We start from the raw sequence: 24,877 nt of genomic DNA on the forward strand, positions 1-24,877 counted from the left end.
ACAGGTGCCAAAGTACGAGAGACAATGGACTCTCATTTAGCACAGTTGTACCCGACCTGCATAGAAAGCAAAAGGATATTAAAGGATCCCCAACAAGACATCACTGAGATTCAAAAAAGCTGGCGCAATGGCCAGTGAGTCATATGGTGCTCTAGGAACTAGGTCACTAAAGAACCTATCAGAACATTCAGAGGGCAGCATTTATACTTGGGTGGAGTTGGGACATGACAGCCAGTAGGGGCCTGGAAAAGAATACTCTGCAGCTACCACCCTCAAGGAGGTTAAAAAAACACAAAAGCGCTTAAGAACTAGCGGAGTTCACCAGTAAAGCTATGTTCATGAAGTGAGAATCGTGCTGAGATGCGACACATTGACAATATCCTGAACAAACCTTACTGAATTAAGTTAAACCTTACTGTTAACTTTTGAAATAAGTTAAACCTCAGAGGTGGGGTGATGCCTGGCAAGCTTATGAGCAGGTGTGTAGGTTCTTTTGTTATCTTAATGTGTTTTCTCTGTAATGTTTTTACCTTAAGACTGAAGTAGGCTTTCTTAGAAAGAACTGCATGGTAACATCTACCCACAGCAATCCCTGTTACCAGTCTCTGAAGAGAAAGCAAGTAGGTCTATTTAGGCAGACTATCTTTGCTGGGAAATACACAGTGAAAGCAGGTAACTGTGCACCCTGGACATAGCCAGGTCACAGGGGAGTGAGATGCAGGTCTCCATCCAAGCAAGGCAACAGCTGGGGAGCTAGAAACCTAAGAGTGGGTGCCGTTGCTGGACCAATGAGGGGAAATGTAGGGCAGTTGTTCTGAACGGTGATAACAATATCTCTCAATATTTTCAAAAATTACTCTAGAAAACTCATTTACTTCCCATTGTTCAGAGAGTGAAAGAGAGGTCACTTGAACCACCTGTCTAAATTACGAATATCTAGTATCCATTACACGAAAGCTGCTTTGTTAATAAAGGACATTCAAAGGAGGCAGAGGGAATAGCAAAAAGAACAAGCTCATGCATATAAGTTACACCCTAGGATAATCTATATCTGCAGTCTCATCTCTAACATTCTGTCCATGTATTTAATATAGCCCCAAGTCACCTTTATTCATGTTCATGACAAATAGCACTTAACCAGTCACTCTGTCATAAAGTAACTTCGGCTTCATTGCAGGGGCACATTTCCACTGCCCTTAAACACACTAATGATTCTCTCTTTCCATCAATTTTTGTTTTTCAGAATAAACGAATGTGGTGATGAGTTCCAGGAAATCCTGCATTTACATATGAAAAGCGCTACATAAGACTTGGGTATTATTTTTATTGGTGTTCTCTCAGCCACTTTCACAGAATCTCACAGCAGTTAGGCACTACATTTGTTATTCATTTTGATCCTTTTTGGCAGATTGCCTGATAGCTTTTGATTAGAACCCAGCAGTTTTGTTTTCTGGGAGAAAATTAGTTTTCCTCTTGGCATTCTCTTTACTACTTTTATAAATATGCTTCCCTCTCCAATCCAATTCGTTTTATTGAAAATGTAGCTGTTGCACCTCTTAGTAACTACTGTTTACCACTAGTTTCAGTCTAATCTATAAATTCTAAATAAAATTAAGATAATTTGATGGCCTTAACTCCAAGTGAGAAAAATCAATCATGACTTATTTTAATAATCACAGTTCAAAAGATATTAACAAACCAACATGAAAAATGGTGCCTCTACAGTCAGTGTCTGCTTAAGACAAAGTTAAGGATGTTAATCTACCGCATGGTCTACAGCACCAGATTGGACATGGGAAACCTGGGTTCTAGTCACACTTCTGCCACTGGCCTGTCAGGTCATCTTGGACAAGTCACTTCCCCCTATCTGAGCCTCAGTTTTCACATCTGTAAAATGGGGAAAATGATACTGACCTCTGTAAACCTCTGAGATCTAATGATGAAGAACACTATATAAGAACTAGTTATTACTATTAATCTGAAAATGAAATGAAGTTCTCACAATGTGCGGGTCCCAAGCTACAAGCAGCCCTAGGAAACCAGAGCAGATGCTCCCATTTGGCCCGTTAAAAGGGCGAGCAAGCATGTGTGGAATATATAGAATCAGGGAGAGACTCAGTGAGAGGAAATCCCCGAGAATCTGAGCAGACTGGTTCTATCTGGAAGCGCAGGTGACCAATGCCTGGGAGACAGAGGCTGCAGAGAGTGGAAAGCTCTGTAGACCCTCCTTGGAAAGAGGAGGAATTGGCTAGGATACTATGTTTGGGAGCTGGGAGAAGGATGAAGCATGATAACAGCAACAAGAGTTTGCTGGTTGGGCCAGAGGGCTGGAGAGGTCTCAAGGCAGGAGGAGCTGCAAAGGGAGCTGCCTGCTGGCACTGAGCCGAAGTCAGGGGCTGAAGGCAAGGGAGCAGCAGAGGGGCTTATTCACTGACATCTTCAGGGCTAGGGAGGTGGACCCACATGAACCATGAAAGGGCCAGGAGGAGGGATATTCCCCTAGAAAGGATGCTCCCAGCAAGGTGTTTCCCGCTGGGAAGATCAGGCTTGCAATCCAATTGAAAGAGCTGAGGGGGACTGCGCTGGAGAGTCGGGGCATGGTGGGGGCTGCCAAGGCAGTATGTTGTATGTACTCATTGGACTATGATGATGAAATTTGGATTACGGTGTTGGGGCTTATTTTGTTATGATTTATATGAATGGGACTTCTGTAATCCCCCCACCCCCCGGGCTATATTTATACTTGGGAAGATGCTTTGCATTATTTCGGGACAGGCTGGAGAGAAACTGAGGCAGGTATGCCTATCAGAACACAACCTGCATCAGGAGGGTGCTCCCACTCGGGGCTGCCCAGTGACAGGGAACTTCATTTTTCCAGTGTTGCAAGAACTCCTACTGAATTTATCTGGATTAGTGCTGTATTACCGGGTTTATCCAGCACAAGTTCCCTCTTACCTTAAAGCCAAGTTGAGCTGCTTTGATAGCAGCAACATATCCTCCAGGCCCAGAACCAATAACTGTGATGTCAGTATCAGCTAAAAGAAAAAATACAAAACTTCAAAATGTTTTCGAGTTACTTTTCTTGCTATACTTTAGGTTTATTTTAGTTTTACTATAGGAATACCTAGCCTGCAACATTCTGGAATAGTTCCACACATTGACTATCCACAGATTGAGAGTATAAAGCTAGTTTTTAAAAATGATGGTGCTGTTCAGTGAATTTAGGCACGTAAATTTTAATTACTGAAAGCAACTTCCTGAATGAAAAAAATGGAATGGTTCAGGGGCACTATTTGTTCTGTAAATAAAAACAACCACTCTGACAGATCGGAGAACAAAAGCATTGTAAATTGAGGTAAAGGGACTGAATTCTGATCTGACCCAGCACTGCTTGCATCTGCTCTGGGATTGCATATGCTATAAATCTTTGTAGAATTTGGCCAAAGGTATTTGTAGTTATGTTTAACTGCCTTTGAAAAAACTGTTACAAGAAAGGTCTTGAACATGTCATGTGGCATTATTACAGACATTAAAAAAATAAGGAGAATGCTGATAGACTAATGTCACACCTTTACATTATCCTGTGCGAGAACAGGGCTAGGTTATCTATCTCATGCTCAACAATCAAGAGAAACTGGGATTAAAGCAGAGTCTACAAATTTAGCTCCCAGACCATAGAAAGATTAACTTGTGATCCACAAAAGCAACCCCTCCCACATCATTTGTGCAATGTAAGAAAAATGGCATATCTTATTTTAACCTCTAACAATAATGTTGTATAAATGATTAGTATAGTCAATTCAACCCACTGCATGCCATCACGTGATATCTGTTGTAGAACAGGGGTTCTCAAACAGGGTCACAAGGTTATTACATGGGGGTCGTGTGCAGTCAGCCTCCACCCCCAAACCCTGCTTTGCCTCCAGCATTTATAATAGTGTTAAATATAAAAAAAAAGTGTTTTTTAATCTATGAGGGGGTCACATTCAGAGGCTTGCTATGTGAAAGGGGTCACCAATACAAAAGTTTGAGAACCACTCATACCATCAACCCTAATGCTACAATTGTCTCCACGTGGATGGGCTCTTGTGGCTGCAGAATCACTTGTAAGATTGGGGCCTTAATTTGAAATACAACTTTGTCTCCTGAAAGCTACTTTACAGCCATCAAAATTTACCTAGATCAGTATAGCTCCTCAGCGACACTGCACAAATCCCCTGTAGGCCATGATGGATTCGACTAAAATAGCTTCTCTAGAGAGGGAAAAAACAAAAGGTTAACTTTCTCCACAAAGAAAATAACTGTGTAAGAATCAGCAGCTTCTCACAATCTGTTTCATTAGAAAATCCAATTACATTACACAGATTAAAAAATAGGTAACAGTAGTGAGTTCAGTGGATAGCGCACTGCTCTGGGATATGGAAAACATAGCTCTGCCACTAATCTGCTGTGCTTCCTACAGCAAAACATTTAATCTTTCTGTGCCTCTGTTTCCATTCTAACCTTTATTGTGTCCACTTAGATTGTAAGATCTTCAGGGCAGGAACTGCCTCTTAGCACATGCATGCACAGCATCAAACACAAAAGAGTCAAAACCTGTTTCACAACACAAACCAGCCACTAACTGCTAGGATTTAGAAGAAACAACCCTTATTATCCTGTAAGTGTTAGCTACATGGTATCTTGTAACTTCCTCTGAGTATCTGGTACTGATCACTGTTGGAGGAGAACTCCAGACTAGATGCGCAACTGGTATTGTAATTGCTATGGAAAACAAAACCTATATAAATACATTTCCCATATGTGGTTAGACAATATCTTTGATCACTCTACTAATATGCTGTACTCCTTCCCCCATCCTCTGCCCTTATAGTGTGAGCTCCTCAGAGCAGGGATTGTCCTTTTCTTTTAGGAAAGCACATGCTAGTAGGCAATAGCAGATAGTAAATAATGGCAGCACAGATTACGAAAGCCCATTCAAACTTTTCAGTGGAAGGACTATGGGGTAATTTGATAATAGACCATCTTATCGCTCCATTTTACAGTTACTTCCCAAATGAGAGACAGGTAGAGAACAGTCATTTTACCCCTTATCCACAGTTCAGTTGTCTAAGAGGATAAACAACATTTCATCTTATCTCACTCACAGTACCTATAAATATGGGGAGCGGGTAAAACAGGCTTTGGTTTAAACCTAGGGATAATTACGAAGAGTGTATTTGGGGAAAGGAACATAAAAAAATCTAGGGCTGTCAAGCAACTAAAAAAATGAATCACGAAAATCATGCTGTTAAACAATAATAGAATACCATTTATTTAAATATTTTTGGATTTTTTTACATTTTAGAATATATTGATTTCAATTATAACACAGAGTGTACAGTGCTTACTTTATTTTTGATAACAAATATCTGCACCGTAAAAAAGAAATAGTATTTTTCAATTCACCTAATACAAGTACCCTAGTGCAATCTTTATCGTGAAAGTTGAACTTACAAATGCAGAATTATGTACAATAACCGTATTAAAAAAAAACAAAAAAAAAAAACCCATAAAGCTTTAGAGCCTACAAGTCCACTCAGTCCTACTTCTTGTTCAGCCAATCACTCAGACAAAAAAGTTTGGTTACAATTTGCGGGAGATAATGCTGCCTGCTTCTTGTTTATAATTTCACCTGAAAGTGAGAACAGTCGTTCGCATGGCACTCTTGTAGCAAGATATTTATGTGCCAGAGGCGCTAAAGATTCATGTGTCCCTTCATGCTTCAACCACCATCCTAGAGGACATGCGTAATAAAAGTCCTGGGTAATAAAACCAATAGGCCCATATAATAGTCCTAAGAGTTATTATGGGACTGGCTGATGGAGAAGAGGGGCTCAAACAACAGGCTATATCAGGGGTGGCCAAAACATGGCACCCGAGACACCCTCCCCCCCAACCACTCCCCCGTTCTACACCTACCAGACTTGGTCAGGGAGCTCGGGACCTCTACCTTGAAGGGTCTGGGGATATTCATGAAAACGTGGATCCTGGTTTGCCTGAAAACCAACAGCTCTGTCAAGGACTCAGGTCTTGGGAGCAGATCTACTTTATTAAAGAGGAAAGGTAACCCTTAAAAAGTGTAGACCTAGGATTGTGTTTTATGCTTTGTTTTGTGTGTGTAACCAATTATGTTTCTACTTGTTATCTTTTCTCAGTATGACTTAAATTGTAGTCTTTGTTAATAAATATGATTGTTTTCACTATAAATATATTTCAGTGCTGTAATGTTATAAAGGACCTGAGCCTGAGTTGTACCACTCAAACTGTGTGTACATTGTCTCTTTGGTGACAGTTTACCTAGTAATTACTGTGAGTGTCCAGTGATGAGCTAGATACTGCAGGGAGGACTGGGGTGGAAGGGTGGGGGAAAATAAGTACTTATGGGCCCAGAGGCTGTTGGTTTCAGGGAGCTCAGCCAAAGCAGGCATAGACAAGACTGCTTCACACTAAGGGCAGGTAGTGGTGAGATGCCTTACAGCCTTGGGTAACCAAGTCACACTGTGCCTCTCCCCCCGCAATGCTCTGAACTGGGTAGAGGGGATCTTGGTGCCTGTTGCTTGTGCCCCACTTCCCAATGCCCTGAGATTCTCCCCTTCCCCCACTGTTTGTTCTCGTGCGTGCTAGCCCCCAGTTGTCTACATATCCTCAAACTGAACTGAAAAGCAAATGTAGTTTGCACTTTGTTGATCTTACTATGCTTAATCTACATATATGAATTTAGGCAGATGTGACTATATATCCATGATTATACATCCATTTGTCTCGCAAAACCAGTTTTTCACCTCTGCTGGGGAGTAACACCTTGACATCAACCATAAGGACATATTTCCAGTATTATGTTATCAGTATATAGACACTTTTAAAAACACAATCAGTACATACAATTCATAACAGTATTAAGGACCAGCATGATCCTGGCTTTCATTTAATATTTCATGCAACGTTCTTTAACGATACAGTGACAGCAAAGTGTTAGGTGTCCTGATAAGAGTGCTGCTGTTACAGAACAGTGAGCCCTTTGCCAGCTGGACCAAGGGGCTCTTAGGGTCGCACACAAGCATCAGGCACCAAGGCGGCTCCCCCCTGCCCGGCTCAGGGTATGGGGGGAGCGGGGAAGGGCTCACGCAGCCATTGGTATGAAGGCACCGAGCAGCACCAACCCGGCCCGAGCTCAGGGGAGGGGTCACGGAGCAAGCTGCAGCCCCCTCCCCACGTGCTTGGAGCCAGACGAGGGGCCTCAACGTCCGCACCCCGCTGGCCCGGCCCCAGGCCCAGAGCGGGGTGGCCCCTCCCCCCGCTCGCTCCCGTAGCTCGGTGTCCCCGGCCGTGTCTATACCCCGGGCCCAGGGCCCAGCGCCCGCGCTGGCCGGGCCGCTACCTGGGCGAGCGCGCAGCAGACCCGGCTCCAGCTCTGCATTTTCCGGCCGCCTCAGCTGTAACCTCGCGTCCGAGCGCCTCGTCCCTGGCAGCCGCGCCTCCAAGGTCTCCGCGGACTCGCGCAGGCGCACTAGGCCCCGCGAGGGGGCGACGACGCTGTGACAGAGTGGCGTCGCATGAGCCCCGCGCAAGGGCGCAACACTCCCCCCTGGCGGAGGCGGCCTGCTGACGCAGCTCGTTGGCAAGCCCGGCCACAGTGGGCGTGGCTATGTAGATAAGCCTCTTAAAGTTGCAGAGCCTAGAAATTTTAGGGCCAGCCTAGAGGGGGATGCTGCAGCTCAGCTGCCCCACTCTGCCTCCAGGGCCCCGTGCAGTGTGACTCCAACAACTAGCGGTCCCTGCCCCCGGAGTCCCAGGGCTCTCCTGAGTTCATTGGGCCAACTCCTCATCCCTTAATATGCCTAGAGGAGGGGCCCCCTCTTCAAAGTCTGGTGCCCCTGGTCACACCACAAAGATGGGGGGGGGGGGAGAGGGCAGCAGCCATATGCCCTGGTTATGGTGGGTATCCCTGTCCATCGCCCATACTGTGCTGTGGGGTCACCACTGTGCCACATACACAACATTTCAGAAAACATGGTCCCTGCCCCGATTTGTTCCTCACCCACATAAGTATCACTAATATAGTGTCACAGCGAGCTGATATAATGCTATCTACTGGAGTCACTGGACGCTTGGATCATTTGAGGATTACCTGTTCTGTTAATTCCCTCTGGGGCACCTGGCATTGACCACTGTTGGAAGACAGGATACTGGGCTAGATGGATCTTTGGTCTGACCCAGTATGGCCGTTCTTATGTTCTTATTTAGGAAGGCCTCCTGGACAATGATTTCATCCTGCTCTGTTAGAACTAACTTTTGGAGAAAAGATGGGTATGATTTTCAGTTCATTTTAAGAGAAGATCTGAATATTGAAAAAGTTGCAGCTCATTTTGGTACTTTGCCAAACACATTTTCTCTGGCAACAAGGATATATTATAGGGGTGGGCAAACTTTTTGGCCTGAGAGCTGCATCTGGGTGGGGAAATTGTATGCAGGGCCATGAATGTAGGGCTAGGGCTGGGGCAGGGAGTTGGGGTGTGGGAGGAGTGCAGGGTGTGGGAGGGGGTGCGGTGTGCAGGAAGGAGCTCAGGGCAAGGGGTTGGGGTGAAGAAGCGGTGCAGGGGGCAGCAGAGGGCTCAGGGAAGGCGGTTAGGGCTCAGGGCAGGGGGTTGGGGTGCAGAAGGGGTGCAGCAGGTTTGGGGGCTCAGGGCAGGGGTGCAGGGTGCAGGAGCAGTTCAGGGTGCGGGCTCCGGCCCAGCGCCACTTTCCTCGAGTGGCTCCAGGGTGGCAGCAGCATGCAGCGAGGCTAAGACAGACTCCCTGCCTGCCTTGGCCCTGTGCCACTCCTGGAAGTGACCAGCATGTCTGGCAGTGGCTCCTGGGGGTGGGGTGGGGCAGGTGGCTCTGCCACACATTGCCCTCGCCTGTGGGTACCACCCCCCAAAGCTCCCATTGGCCGCAGTTCCCCATTCCCAGGCAATGGTAGCTGTGGGGGGTGGTGCCTGCAGGCAAGGGCAGCGCACAGAGCCTTCTGCCCACCCTCCCCCAGGGGCTGCAGGGACATAGTGCCGACCCCTTCTGGGAGCGGCGCGGGCCAGGGCAGGCAGGGAGCCTGCCTTAGCCCCACAGCGCCATGAGGCTGACAATCCCGTGGGCCAGATTGAAAGCCCTGATCATAGAATCATAGAATATTAGGGTTCGAAGGGACCTCATTCACACATCTAAACTACACTAATAAGATTACAGCAGGGTTTTGCAAAAATGAAGGTTGCAGCAAACTTTTACAAAATGAAGTGAGCATTTTAAAATGGAGTTTGGGACAAGTTAAAATGGAGTTTGAGTTACAATATGGACAAGTGTAATGAATGGCAAACAGTGAACAGAAGTTATAATATAGACAAGTATAATGAATGACAAAAAGTGAGCAAAAGTTACAATGTTGAAACAGTGTAAGTTTCAGCGATTTAAGCAGCAATTGGATTGAAAGTGAAATTCAATTAGCCAGTTATTGGGGTAATCAGTTTTATGAATGAATGTTGTTTCATTCATAAAACTTTGCTTATGAAGTTATATTAATGAAGTGAACAATTAAAAACAATTTCATTGATCAGTTCTACAGTAGAAGCAAGACTAGGTTGTTTCCAGATTCTACCTCACCTCTACTAAAATGTGTGAACTAAATTATTATGTTCACATTATGTCATGGACATCGAAATGTAACTCTGTATGAGGAATATGTAGTTGCCTAATATGTCACTTGCCCTGTGTATGCCAAAAAGTGAGAATATTTTCTGTGAAGAACTTTAATTAAAATAGTTGTTTTATTTTTAAGGAGCACTTGGACTTCTGTCAATCATTCATTCTTTGCCAGTTCTCATTTCTTGCATGGCACAAAGGCTTCTGTAAAGTGGCAGTGCTCTTACCACGGCCTGGCTTCAGCTTCCAGCCTGGCCAGCGCGTGGGGCCCCAGGGAGAAGCAGGGACGGGGTCATAGTTCCAGCACCAGCGGTATGCCCACTTCTACACAGGTTCCAGCACTCCTGTGGGGCCCCAAATAGGCATCAGCCACATGGGCCTGTGCATTCATCTGCCACTCTCCGGGTTGTACAATGGATTGTTACATGAGTCTGATCTGTGTAAACACCTGGCTTGGGAGGTGTCCCTCTCTATCTGATCACTCACTGTCCTGTGTGCGGTGGAGCTGAAGGTCATGATCACAGTTCACTATATACACAAACACATATATTCATAACAAGAGTCTGTTTACATACTTCATGTTTAGTAACATTACAAGCTTTCATAAAAGACCTTACTCAACATATGTTTTATAGCACAGTACCACTGTATACAATCAGCTGATTCAATTGCTTATTTTTGGGGGTTCAAACCCCCTGTTCTCCCTTTGGGGTGCTGGTTGTCACAGCTGTATTATTTTTTCCACAAAACCCTCTCCTTCCAAATGCTGGGAGCAACCACAGCCAAGAGAAATCCTTGGCAGGGAAACTCCATGGCTGGTGACTGCCCTGCAAAGAAGGGGGTGCCCTAGAAGCCGCAGTAGCTCCAGGGGTGCACAGATGGCCACAGACACTTGTAGATCCCCTAGGGAATCTGGGGATATGCCAGATCGTGGAAAGGCCCTTCTGCATCTTCTGTGGGGAGGCAAAATGCACCATGCTGACGGAATGATGTAGGGGAATTTCCATGATATTTCCTCCCCCAGAGTCTTCCCTTGCAGGTTTTTCCACATGAGAAGAATAGTTCCACCCATTGTAACTGGTACTGTCTCTGCAAAGAGTGCAATGATGGACGGATGCAGTAAATGTATTAGACACAAAATACTGATACACAAAAATAAAAACAAACAAAAAGGCTAAATCTTTATATGTCCACCAACTGATGGATATGATATTAGGGCCAAAAGAGCTGAGAGCCCCAAATAAAGTTAATGCCCCATTCTTATTCTTTATTTAAATGTTACCCCAACACAGCTTCACTTGTGATGCCCATGCATTTCCTCAGAACAGTCATATACACCCTCCTGGTTCTCTTGGTCAAGTTTTCCCATGAATTTAAGAACTGTCATCCTTATCCTACCCTTTACATTTTCCCAGCAAAAATTAAGCAAGATTCCCACATCCTTTGACCTGGCAACTGGGTATGATTTCAAAACATAGTTGAGTTATCTGGTTAGCTCTTGTTTGTATCACATTATCTGAAACGACTGATAGGGTTTACCAGTGTTTGGGTCTGGTAAAAATGTTCTCCAAAGAGTTTACAGCTGTGAGTCATTGTCACCAGACCATAAACGTCCCCAGCACAATTATTTCACCACTCTTGTGCAATAATTAGCCATTTTAATCTGACTGCTTTCAATTCTATTGCTTTTAAATCTGACTTTAAGAGCTGATCTTTATTCAGCTTTTTCCAGCTGCTGTCCCTCCTTTCACCAATAAAATTAGAGCTGGAGTTGGCTGGTATACAGGGCCATCCTTACCCATATGCAAACTACGCAGCTCCTTAGGGCACCAGGAGATTGGGACTTCTCCCTGCTCCGCCTCTTCCCAGAAGCCCCTGCCCCTACTCCGCCCCACCTCTTCCCACCCCTGCACCATCCCAGCCCCGCCCCCACTCCACCCTTTCCCCTGAACTTTATCCTGAGGGACTGCAGCATGGGTCAGGCATGCCCTGCACTCACTGGGCGGCAGGAAATGGAGCGACCTAGCCCCAGCCCACTCTGCACTGCCGGTGAGTGCTGGGGGCGGTTCCCCCCTGCCCTCCCAAACGGAGGCGGCGTGGGGCCAGCCCCCCCACCTCGGAGGCCTGAGGCCAGCCCCTCTCCCCCCCACAGGGGGGCTGCGTAGGGCACCAAAATGTCTAGGGACAGCCCTGCTGGTATAATTTCACTCTTATACCACTTGCAGCTGCTTTTTTAAAAATGTAATTTTTAGTGCTCATCCAAGGTGTCAGACTAATGGTCCTGGAGAATGAAACCATCTGGATAATGACAGGACAGGGCAAGTAGGGCAGCAGCAGTGTGGACTTCTCCATGCTGCCCTACAAATGCGATTTAGATTTGGAGCTTGGGGAAGAATGATAATGCAGCTATGAACTTTAGCCAATAGAGGGCAACATGATTACACACAATAGTCCGAAGCACATCTGACAAGGGTGTCCTTGAGGAACACAAGCACACATCCAAACTATGCTGAAGGAATGCTATTGGTTACACAGTCTGTCATACTACAAAAATTGTTCAGATGTGTCTGATAACAACACCAGTAGGAAGCATCAATGCAAAGGCTGAAACTCCATCCTCCTGCTACACCATTGTGCTCAGGTAGTGAAGTATATCTGTGACATGGAATCACCAATTCTAATTCTCTTCACTTTTGCTGATTTGAGTCATATTCTTAACACTGCATAAGCCACCAAAGTATTGTAAGGTACTGATTTGGATAAAGAGAGAGATAGAATTTGCCACACTGCATCAGACCATTCTTTATCTAGTCCAGTGGTCATCAACTTTTTCCATATTGTGATACCATGTTAAAAAAGAAAAAAGGCTCCAGGCCCTCCTCCCAGGTAGTCATGAAGAAAGTGAGAGTGGTCACAACTCCCTTGGACGTGTTCTTGGCCCCCAGGTTGAGTACCTATGACATAGTCTGGCATTCTGCTTCTGGCAGCGCCTAGTATCTGAAACTTTAGCGGAAGCATCAGTTGCTCTGTGTCGTAAAAGGGGAGCAGGGGACACTTCTCTTCAGAAGCACAGGTTTGATTTATCATCTTGAATCTGTGAGGTGGAAGGGAGGAAGGCGCTCTACCTCCAATGACTCAGCTCTTCCCACCTAGAAATATTCACCACTACCAACCAAGTTGTAATAATAATAGTGACTAGCTCTGCATGCCAGAATATCATTCACTGTATATAGTGTATCATTAAATAAAATAATAATTGTTTGCAGTGTTGTAGCCATGTTGGTCCCAGGATATGAGATGAGTTGGGTGAGGTAATATCTTTTATTGAACTCCATTTTGTATTACGTGTCGAACACATGTTGTCTAATCTTTCCTGAGGGCAGGTTATTGTACTCCATTCCAGACAGTTTCACTACCTGGGAAAGTTGCTTGACACCTTGTCAAAGGACTGTCATGGAGAAGCCATCCAGACTGCAATCTAGGATCATTGACTTTGTCTCTCAACTGCTGGCCTATGCTGGAACAATGTCTTTTCTACACAGGGGCCCACAGGTGGGGCAAGCGTGACAAAGCCGGGGGGGAGCTGGAGAATCTCTGGGGAGCACTTGGCAAAAGAGACAGAGACTCTACTTAAGAGTGGGGTGCTGCTCTGAGTGGGGAGCCAACCATCACCACACACATGAAGGCCTTGCAGGACAGAGGGGGCAGGATGGACTCTGCTCATCCTGAAACATTGACAAGCCTTGGACTCACAGAAGGGGTGAGATCAGAGTAGGGGAGGCTGCATCTCAGGACTTCTGTTGTTTTCAAAGATCTGTAACTCTTGAGTGCTTAAGAGTAAAGGCTCTGATTAAGAAATTCCTTTGCTAAGCCTGTGTTCCTTGCATTCCTGCCATGTTGTCCCTGAAAGGATTAAACTAGAAGCCCAGAGGGCCTGCAGCCTAGGTGGGGCTCTGGGGAGCCACATGTAAGTAAGTGGAATGGTTTAAAGGTCTCAGACATTGAGTTGAGGAGCAGCTGGGCAGCAGCACTCCACATCGGAAGGTATAAGGTGATGAGTCACTCCTGTGCTAGGCTCCAGCCAATCCACAAGCCAGGAACTGGTCTGGCAACTCTTAGGGAAGGTATATAAACCCCACAGGAGGAACAGCAGCTCAATCTGCTAAATGTCACCCAAGGACTTGGAACTCTCTTCTGCCTGACAGTGGCAACAGGCTCCCTAAGCCTTAGCCTGCTCCAGCCCTGCTCTTGGTCTTGCTCTAACTCTAGCTCTAGCCCTGTTCCTAGTTCTACTTCAGTCCTGCTCTTGCTCCCGCCCTGTTCCTAGTCCTGGCCCAGACTTGCTTTCACTCCAGCCTCACCCAAACCCTGGTCTGGACACCTGATTACAGCTCTGACCCCCTTGCTCCAACCACTAGGCCCCATGGCCATGGCTCCAACCAGTAGGCCCGACCATCCCCATCACTGCTTCTGACAGCAGGAAGGGCATCAGAAAAGAGGTCTGTTCCTGAGACTATCCCCTAGGGACTCAAAGCTAGAAAGAGTGATTAGACTCTACCCAGACCCAGTGAGCTTAGAAGCACATGGGACCCAACAACTGGGTCCATTCACAGGACTGGTGACCACACAGAGTCAGGTTGTGACAAGGAAATTGAAGATCACATTGGCTGGAAAATGGGGAAACTTGATTTAAGCAATGCTGTTCACCCTCACCTCATCTCCTCTCTACCTGAATCAGAAGAGGAGAAAGCTGACCCAAAATGGAACAAATTTTTGTAGTTGTTATCATTTGAATAATTATATTAGATTCACAGAGAGTTGGATTAAATACAACTGAATTTTTATTTTATTTACTCATGTTTCTCATAGTCCACTGAAAAATGCTTAATGTGCATATATGATATACCAGAGCTGTTCAAAAAAATGCCAAGTATTTTTCACAGTAAATTTTGAAAAAAAGTATGTTTTTAATTTCCCATTAAAGTTTAGTTTCTCAATTTTATACCAAACCAAAACTGAAATATTTTTGGTTTTCAAAAAAACATTGAAGAAAAAGCTTTGGGTTTAGTACAAAATTTTTGTTGAAAACCAAAAATAAGTACTGTGTTGCAAACCAAAAAAACCAATTTGTGTTGAAAATCAAAAATAAGAAGTTTTCTGTTTTCAGATTGTTGTGGTGGTTTTTGTTTTTATTTTTTGTCAAAAAATCTGGAAAATCTCCATCAAAATGAAAATTTCCTACACAAATTTCCCCTTTGGTCAAAAAAGCCATTTTTTGGTCCAAAAAATGTTTTGATGAAAAAATGTCAGCAAGCTCTCCCCTATGCATTATTTGATCTATGCTTCCAAAGCCTGGTTGACAGTTCAGAGAAGGTAGCATCCTCTCTGGCCATGGAAAGGTAACACCAATCTTCAGGTCACATGCTGTGATAATCATCTTTTCACAACCTTAGCTAGAAATTCTGTGATGAAGAGAGAAGAGAGAAAGAACTTTTAAACCCAAAATCTGTCTCATTTTAAGTGCTGAGATAGAAATGTTCTGAAGTAACAAACTCCCAGTGTTAGACCATCCATTTTTTATGATGTTCAAAGTTCTCACTACCAGATAATATTATCACCGAGCTTTGAGTTTTCTCAATGATAATACTTATAATAAATAAAGTATGTTGTCTTTGTGTTATTCCAATAAATTAAAAACCAGCAGGATCTTATTAAAGGGAAAAAGGCAAAATACCACATTTATTGTGAATACAGAAAGAATCATAGTAAGCAGTTAGTTATAGTTATAACATTCCATTCAATCTCATCTTTATTCACACATTCATTCATACAAACACACACACACACAGGTTCTGCAAGGCTGTTATCATAGTTACCAGCCTTAGAGTTGCTCATGCCAAGCCACTGGCCAGGTGGCCTGGACATGAGGAGGGAGCAGGGCCTTGTCAGATGCTCATCTGATGCTCCTGGAAGTTGGTTTGCAGAATCAGACCCCAAAGTTCTCACTTTTTAGAGTCTATTTTTATAGGAATTTCTTCCTATGCCAGTCTATGGGAATTGCTTCATCATGCTGTTGCTGAATCAATCAGCAGATAGCACATTCCTGACGGCTCCGTGCTGCCAGATGTTATCTTGTTCTTTGGTTCTCCCATTCTTGAGGCTGTTGGGTGGATTCCAGTCTGCCCTCCGGGGGTCCTCTGGTTATTTCCACTTGACGCCTTCTTCAGCCGATGGACACTGGATTCTTAGGCTGGCACCTCCCTGATCATTCAGTTATTATCCACACCAAGCATCCATCCACATACATCCTCTATCTCTATTTTAATCACAATTGTTAATACAACAAAAGGGCGAGGAGGAGTCTCTGGGTGCTGGTTCTGTTGTTAGAGTATTGCTTTGGGTCTCTCTCTCTGTGAATTGCTTTGAGAACAGACTCTGTCTTAGAATGTACTAACACAATTAGCAGCTTGCAAGTTTCACACAGAGGGAGAGAAACAGTACCAAAAACCAAGAGACCTCTTAATTAGTAATACCCTGGAATGTAAACTCTGGGGAATCAAACTCATTTGTGATTTTAATACAGAACTTCTTTAATATGATCCAACATTTGTCTTAGGTCACCTTTTAATACTGTAATATTAACAATGTGGATACTCCAGCATGGCAGTGGGGAGCACAGGCTACTGGCTGCATGGAGCTGGAAGAGCACCCTGCCCTCCCATCCTGGGACACGGACTCGGTGAAGAGGATGCATCCAACCCTGAAACAGCACAAGGGCTGGGTCTGCCCCAGAAACACCATGGGGTGCACCAATGCCAGGTGCACCAATACAGTAAGCAAAAGAGTCTCACACACATGTCCAGTCCTGGCCCCCAATCTAGGTGTGGGGCAAGGAGGCTCAGCCCAGCAGGATCCAAGTGTGGACGGTTTGGTGTAGGGGGATCCAGGTGTGGAGTGAGAGGGTTCTTTGTGGGGCAATCTGGGTGTGGGCAGCTCAGTGCGGGGGCCAGGTGCATGGGAGATCTGGATGCACAGGAGCTCATTGAGAGGTTCCAGGTGCAGGGGGAATGGTACTCTGCAGAGGGGTCCAGGTGAAGGTGGTTGGGGCTCAGCAGGGGCAGTCTGGGAGATGGGGCTCAGCGGGGAGTCTGGGTGCAGAGGGGTTTCCGGATGCAGGGGGTGAGGCTTGGTGGGGTGGGGATTCAGGTGTGGGGACTCAGTCGTGGGGAAGTTCTAGGTGCCGTGGGGTATGAGGCCCAGCGGGGGGGCTCTGGGTATGGGGCCGTCCAGATGCACGGGGGTTGGGCAGACAGGGGAGCAGCTTCCCATACAGTGACCCTTCCCTCCGTGGCTGAGGAGCGATGGGTGCAGGAATCGGGGGAGGGTGCAGAGCAGAGGTGATTTCTGTGGGGGTGTCTGACTCAGCCCTGGCTGCTCCTTGCAGGGAGAGAGCAAGTCTTGTCCTCCTCAGCTGAGCCTAGTGCAGGGTAGAAGCCACTGGCCAAGGCATCGCCACCCCACCCCGCTCCCACGCCAGACAATTTACCTCTCCACTAGCTGCTCCAGGTGCCTGAAATAACATGCCCACACTGCTGGAGAGGGGTGCATGACTGCTCTTGCGGCTTCCCTTTCCTTCTTCGTCATTTTATGTGGGAAAGCAAAGAAATCTGTGGGGGACATGAATTCTGCATGCATGCAGTGGTGGTGAATTCTGCATCCATGCAGTGGAATTTCCCCAGGAGCAATTCTTATGGTCCTGTGGAAAACAAGGTAATTAAGGTGAAGTTTCCTCTCAAAAACTAAGGCCTGGTCTACATTAAAAGTTAGTTCAACCAAGTTGTGCACTTGTCTACATCAAAGTTTGTCTCCTGTTGATGTAAGTGACCCATTATAGCAACACAATACATCAGCTTCCTGAGCGATCCAGAGCCATGGTCACCCTACTAAGGTTGATGCAGTGCAAGTATAGACACTGTATTACGTGTGTCGACCCTAACTGTCCTACAGCAGCTGTCCCACAAGGTTCCCGTTGGGTGCATTTATTCCATCTCCAAACCCGAATTACAGGCACTTTAGAGCAGTGGTTTTCAACCTTTCCAGACTACTGTACCCCTCTCAGGAGTCTGATTTGTCCTGCGTACCCCCAAGTTTCACATCACTTAAAAACTAATTGCATACAAAATCAGACATAAAAATACAAAAGTCACAGCACACTATTACTGAAAAAGTGCTTACTTTCTCATTTTTATCATATAATTATAAAATAAATCAATTGGAATATAAATATTGTACTTACATTTCAGGGTAGACTATATAGACCAGTATAAACAAGTCGTATGAAACTTTGCTGGGGCTGCTGTGGCATGGGACCCCAGGCATTTGCCCCATTTGTTCCCTCTAATGCTGGCCCTGTCTTTTGCATGCAGAAAACCAGTTATTGTGGCACAGGTAGGCCATGGAGTTTTTAAGAGCATGTTGGGGTATCGTCAGAAAGAAAAGGTTGAGAACCCCTGGTGTAAATCATTACTTCTACCACTCCGTGCTGGACAACTAGGAAAACAATAGCTACACACACGCTGACCTGTGAAAACCACAGGTCAGTGTATATGTAGCCACATCCTACATTACTGTAGGTTTTAGATACACGGACAAAAATGTTTGCTAGTTATTTCCATATGTAGTTGGCATTATAAAACATGGCTCACCATGTTACAATGTCGATAAAAGTTTTTTAACCTTGTGTGTTTGTTTGCAGTTCAATGTCGTTGCCTGTTTCTGTGCACACAATAAAGTTCTACTTCTGGAAAATGAGAACATCTTTTATTGCTTTTCATCAAGCATCACAAAATATATAGTGAGAGCGGCACGGATCCACCCATATTTAATCTCAGTAAGTATACACGTGAGACACTATTTCATATAAGCACCAGACAATGCTACTGTGGCTGACTGTTAAGATGTTTTTAAGGCCTCTGTCAGCCACATAGCTCCACGGTTGGCTCTTCTAATAACCCTTGTGTCTGGCTATTCAAAGTCAACAAACAGTCAGTCCACTTGGCTCCCTGGTGGGAAATTTTTCTCCTTCGCCTCACAGATATTCACAGTACACAAGCAGCTATAACCCTGAGAGTATTTTTCTTGATGAGATCCAATCTAGTGAGTAAAACACCACCAGTGTCCCTTCAATCTACTACAAGCACATTCAACAATCATTCTGCACCTGCTGAGCTAGTAGCTGAATCTTTCCTTGATTCTACCAGTGTATGGCTTCCTGAGAAGTAAGGGGTAGTATGGGTCCCCCAGGATCACTACTGGCATTTCAATATTGCCAGTGATAATCTGTTGTTGGGGAAGAATGTCCCTGCTTTTTGAATAGCCCTGTGTTCTTAAAGGTGTGAGCACTACGCACCTTCCCTGACAAGCCCACATTGATATCTGTGAAGCATCCTTCATGATCAACTAGCACTTGCACAGCCATGGAAAAGTATCCCTTCCCATTGATGCACTCAGCAGCAAGATGGACTGGTTCCAGAATAGGGATCTGAGTGCCATCTATTGCCCCAAATCAGCAATGGGAACCCCATTGCTGCCAAGCCATCCATGATGTCTTATATATAAGAGAGAGTTGGAGTTCTATGTAGGAGGAGACACTTGGATGACAATGGCCCCTACTGTGGATTTTCCACCTCCAAAATGATTGCCCACTAACCAATAGCAACCCAGCACTGCACGCTCCCAGAGCATGATTGCCACTCGCTTCTCTGCTGTCAAAGTCTCTCTCATTTTGGTATCCCTGAGCTCAGCACACAGGTTCAGAAACGTAGCCTTTTCCATCTGAAAGTTCTGCTCATCATTCCAAACCTGCATTACAATGTGATCCCACCAAACAATGCTTGTTTCTCCGGCTCAGAAGCAGTGATCCACCATGTAGACTGCCCTGTGAAAGCCAGCAGCAACCTGGCATATTTTTTCACTACGATCATCAGCGTCCAGTTATTGTGCTTGAACATCTCTGCATCTTCCACATCGCAATCCCAGTTATAGTAGTACTTGTTCAAGCACTGCAAATAGTGGGAATTGTGCTTCCTGTATTTGCAACTCTCCTAACACTTGTGCTGACCTCTGCAGGGGCCCATGCATCTGTCAGAGAGACGGCAGACACAGAAAAGCACTGCATAGGACTGTGGGAGTTTTTTTTAAAGGTGTTAAAATTATGGGATGTGGAAAGTATTATGGGATGAAGAAAGTGGGCATGGTGGGAACTTGATCTCTAGGTTCCAGAAATCTCTGGGTGATTTGCTCGTATCCCACAAAACACTGAAAATGTTCCACAAGGTTATGAGCGGGACAACAGTATGGGGCACATCGAGACACCTGTCTGTGATGAACCACATTTTTACATCGATGCACCACTCCTGGTGAGTATGCAGCGTGCCCACGCAAGCATCTAAATGTGCATGTGCTCAAGCAGTATACAAACTTTGGCACCTGCACATGGAAGTAATTTGCATTGACCAAGCTTTGTAGTGGAGACAGCCAAAGTAGATGATTTCCATTTACTTACCAGGTAGTTATAATGTAATAAATTAGGGTAACGTTTCTCTGTGTTCCTCAATTATAAATCCATTGAAGTCAATGGATTTACTCTAGATTTACAATTGTGTAATGTTAACACTGAAGTCAATAGATTTATTCCGTAGTTAAACCTATTTAACTGGAGGCAGATTTGAGGCTTCATGGGAACAGTCATGCTTATTGTGCAAGAGCCTATACCTCTACAAAGCACCTCCCTGAAGGATTGTAATTGCCCTTAATTCCCATTGACTTCAACAGGAGTTGAGGCCACTCAACACTTTGTGGGATCAAGCCTTAAATAAGTACTGATAGCTATGGCACTCGTAGCGGTATAAATCTAAGGTATTTATGTAACATAACAGTGAATAGAAAAGGCATTAACACATGTACTAATAAAGCTATTTTTGTTTCTCGAATATCCAGAATGATCTATAACTAACACTTAATTAAGGTCAGGGTATCAACAAAGTGTCCTTGTGCATGTAATAAGACTATGAAGGGACAAAGAAAGAGAAGGAAGAAACAAGGGTTAAAACAATTAAAAATAATGAGATTAGCATTACATAGTGATAGGGGACCAGACGTCCTGTTTTTAAAGGGACAGTCCCATATTTAAGCCCTCCTGCAGGTGTCCCGACTTTTTCTTAAAAACGGGCAAATTGTCCCATATTTTCTGTCTCCCCCACATCAGAACTGGAGGGTCCTGCTGCTGGCCGGATCCCTGCTCGCCCACCAGCAGTGAAGGGGGGGGTCCAGTGGCCAATGATAGGGGTGAGTGTGCAAGGCTGGTGGTGGGGCAGAGCTGCAGCATGCAGGGCCGGCTACTCCCCCTGCTGGTCCGTCAGCACAGCCCCCACTGTGTGCTGGCTTTTGGCCATCAGGGCCCCACCTCCCGTCCCATTTCTGGCCGGTGCTGGCTGCATGCTGTGGTGGCTGGTAGTGCGGGCAGATACCAGGTGGTGGCCAGTTACATGTCGCCTCTGCTGCCCACCCATCGGCCCTTTACATGCTCCCCCTCTCGCTGTTCTCTCCCTGCTTTGCCCCTTCACACACACACCCAGCCCCGCTGCTTCTCCATATCCCACCCGGCAGGACACATCCTTCTCCCAGCGCTGTGTGGAGAACCAGCCCCAGTCGGAGCACTCAGCTCACCAACAGCCTGGTCGGCAGCCTCCTTCCTTTCCCCACTGCCTCTGGCTGGGCCAGCACCCCGGGAAAACCCAAGACCCTCTGGCTCAGGGTGCTGGCCAGGAGAAGCCGAGCCCTACATGTGCCAAAGCCCCCGCTGGCACGGGGAAGCCTCTTCGCCCCTCAGCTAAGCTCTGGAGTGGCAGGGAGGAAACAATTTGCAGCCTGTTTGGGCCCCGACCCTGCAGGCTCCACAGCAACCCCCCAGTAAGGGGTTTTTAGCACCCTCTTCACCTGCCCCCCCTGCCCTGGGTCCTGCCCCCAGGGAACGCGGGGCTGCTCTGTCCCCTAGGCACCCTCCCCTGCTGAGCCACCTGTCTGTCTGGGTTCGCTGAAGCCCCTGCAGACAGGTTCCCTGGCCCCTGGTGCACAATCATCCTTAAGCTTAACCCCTTCCTACCTGTGCTATAGGCAAGAGGCAGGAGGTGGCTGGGTTATGTTGTTGGCCAGGAGCAGCCTGGAGGTGTTAGCTGCCTTTCAACACCGTGCAAGCAGGAAGAGACAAGATGCTTAGAGCCACAGTGGGTGGGGGTAGAGGGAGAGATGAGCTCTGCAAAGACATGGGCCATCCCTTCCACCCTCCTCCTCCCCTGCGACTGGAAGCAGCTCCCGTCCCTTCCCTCCTGCGCACTGCCAAAAGGCTGCTGCTGCTGCTGCTGGCCACATTCTGGTGTGAACCCGGGCAGAAATCTGGGGTGGGAGGGCATGTGACCCTGTGTGCTCCCCACACGTTGCCTCTGGAAGATGCAGCACCAGGTACCAGGAGAAGTGGGTCTGTCCGGGGGGCCCAGCCAGGTATGGAGGCAGTGGTGGATTAGCCACTGGACCAACAGGGTCTGTGCCCAGGGACCCTGGTAAATTGGGGGGCCCCGGAAAAACGGGCTCCACCCAACCCACTTTGCCCACCCAGTGCTCCTGCTGGGGAGTGGGGCTGGGTACAGTGGCTTCCCCCGCTCCCCATCAAGGTCGGAGCATGACAAGCCCCCACACCCCAACCCTGCTCCCTGGCTGGAGCGCTGGGCGGACAGAGCAGGGCAAGCCCCTGCGCCCAACCCAACTCCCCGGCTGGAGCACTGGACGGGCAGAGTGGGGCAAGCCCCTGCGACTCAACCCTGCTCCCCTGCTGAAGCACCAGGTGGATGGAGCGGGGCAAGCCTCTGAGCCTCAACCCCCATTTCCCCAGTAGGAGGGGGACCAGGAGGACTGCAGGCAGAAGGGGTGAGGGGGCACCCACTTGCTCTGGCCCAGGGGCCCCACAAAACCCTAATCTGCCTCTTCATGGAGGGCAGAGAGAGCCAGGCAGGGACGGTCGATTCGGTCGGTCATCCCTCCTCTGTGAGAGAGGTGTAGGGGAGTATGTGTGTGTCACCTCTCCTCATGTGAGCCCTAAAGCCTTAAAGATAAGAAGGTAAATAAAAAGAATCCAGCTACGCAGTATTTCTTTTTAACAGGGGCTCAGTCAACTTGATGTTAATTTGAACGTTTGTAGTGCATAGTTCTGACTGATTGCAGTTGAACTCACTTGAATACGAGTAATTTTACTGGGTATCCTGTATTCAGCATAGGGAAATATGGTCACCCTATATAGTGAACAAATATGGTAAGTTCTGATACTTCAAGAAAGTCTTAGGTAGGACAAGAAGGAAAGATAGGAAGCACCGGAAGGGAAGTCTATGGGAGAAAGAGGGGTGTGAGCAGGGATGGAAGTGGGAGTGGGGATGCCCTTCCATGTGTAAGGAGGAAAATGACAAGGTCATGAAAGTGAAAGCAAGAAGAGGAGACAAAGGGGGCAACAGAGCAGTCAAAGGTGATGAGGGAGGAGACGTGGGCAGGAGCAGAGCTGTGAGGAGCCTTAAAAGTAAGGACAGGGAGTTTGAACTTTGTGTGGAACAGAGAGTTGAGGAGAACAGAGTGATGTGTCTGAGGAGAAGCAGGGGAAGCTTGTTTTAGGTGCTGTATCTTGAATGGGCTGAAGAAAGGGAAGTCAGGGAGCTCAAGCAGGAAGAGGTTACAGTAGTTCAACCAAGAGAAATCCGTAGCGTGAAGCAGGGTCTGGGTTTAGAAATGTTATAGAGAAAGAAATGGAAAAATTTGGTGAGAGCCTGTGTGTGAGCAGAGAAGAAAGGGAAAGGAGGAGTCAGAAAGAAATCTAAGGTTGTGAGCTAAGCTCATTCCTGGTTTTAAAATACAGACATAATGTAAACAATGGATGTCACCCCACATGCAGTGCAAAGTACCTTTTCTGTTGTTTTTCTTTCTCCAAAACTTCAAGATGATCTTGACATCGATACTAGACATTCTATTCCTACTGGCAATAAACAGAAAGGGCCACAAAAATAATGACTATTGTAATTCTTCCAAGCTGGGCTACCTTGATACTTCGTTGGGTGTAGTAGAGAACGAACGTTAATTATTATCTCTCCTCAAGCAGGATCAATAAATGTAAAACTCTAAAATGTAAACTTCACCTTTCATTTGTGTTACACGCCTACATAAACCCATGCAAAAGCTAATCATAGTTAACATATTAACACGGAGCTGGGGTAGTGGCTGCATGGAAAGTTTTCCTCTGATTTTCAGTCACTCTTGATTTTAGTGAGTGAGCAGCATTAGTGAGTCACAAGTGTGGGAGTTACTAGGAGGGGTTGTATAGCCCCTGGGAATTGGTGAGGCTATAGACAAGGTAAAGCTTCCTCAGCTATATCCCTGGGCTGAAACAATACCAAGATAACACACTGATTCACCTCTCACATCAATTTTAGACTGACTTCAGTGGATTAACTTTTGATTTACACCAGTGCAAGTGAGAGGAGAATCAGAATCCAGCTGGAAGCCATATACTCCACTACTTTGTAATACAGTATTGAGTAATCACAGAGATGCACAATCTCCCTTCGATATACCCATGCAGCTTCTCTTGAAGTCAATGGGAGACATGCATACATATCTACCAGCGGAGCTGGGCCCATCAGTTCATGAACATGGCAACTCTGAAGTAGTAGGAGTATTCTATACCGCATAGGTGGGCCCAAGCCCTAGCATAGAGAAAGGGCTCAAACCTGGAATTCAGGTTTGGATGCAGAATTCCTCCAAAGTGCAGGAATGTTCAGATCCAGCTGTTTGGTTTGTCCCCTCCAACACAATATAATGTCATGGTGCATTGTGTCTTTCATACTAACTGTGTTGCATAATCCTGTACAGGAGGATATAGTACAGGATGTCATTAAGCCACCTTCGCACCACTTCTGATCATGGAAATGAACTGGAGTTCAGACAAACAGAAAAATGCCCCAGCCCAGCCCTGCCCTTTTGACATGGGAAATACATGGGTCTTGCACTGGCAGCTGGGATGGGGGCTACATAGGTGCCAGTAAGGCAGCTTTATGCCATCCCAGTTTTC

The 24,877-nt window shown here is 46.3% G+C and overlaps 1 protein-coding gene and 1 long non-coding RNA gene across 3 annotated transcripts in view; both read right to left on the reverse strand.

The window, feature by feature from the left end:
- Nucleotides 1-7,565, reverse strand: part of DLD (dihydrolipoamide dehydrogenase) — a 33,057-nt gene extending 25,492 nt beyond the window's left edge. For both annotated transcript variants that reach the window (XM_074942457.1, XM_074942456.1), the window contains exons 1-3: nt 7,421-7,565; nt 4,178-4,253; nt 2,956-3,035 (exon numbers count right to left, since the gene is read on the reverse strand). In XM_074942457.1, coding sequence (XP_074798558.1) covers nt 2,956-3,035; nt 4,178-4,253; nt 7,421-7,459 — 195 coding nt within the window. In that variant the 5' untranslated portion in view covers nt 7,460-7,565. The remainder of the gene's footprint in view (nt 1-2,955; nt 3,036-4,177; nt 4,254-7,420) is intronic.
- A 7,475-nt stretch (nt 7,566-15,040) lies between these two features.
- LOC141987262 (uncharacterized) lies at nt 15,041-23,824 on the reverse strand. Its single transcript, XR_012639483.1, has 3 exons — nt 23,715-23,824; nt 17,261-17,470; nt 15,041-15,176 (listed from the first exon to the last, which is right to left on the reverse strand). It is a non-coding gene; the product is annotated as an uncharacterized LOC141987262 (long non-coding RNA).
- Between the last annotated feature and the right edge of the window lie 1,053 nt (nt 23,825-24,877).

The sequence above is a fragment of the Natator depressus genome, chromosome 1 (assembly GCF_965152275.1).
Source record: "Natator depressus isolate rNatDep1 chromosome 1, rNatDep2.hap1, whole genome shotgun sequence".
NCBI classification, from domain to species: domain Eukaryota; kingdom Metazoa; phylum Chordata; order Testudines; family Cheloniidae; genus Natator; species Natator depressus.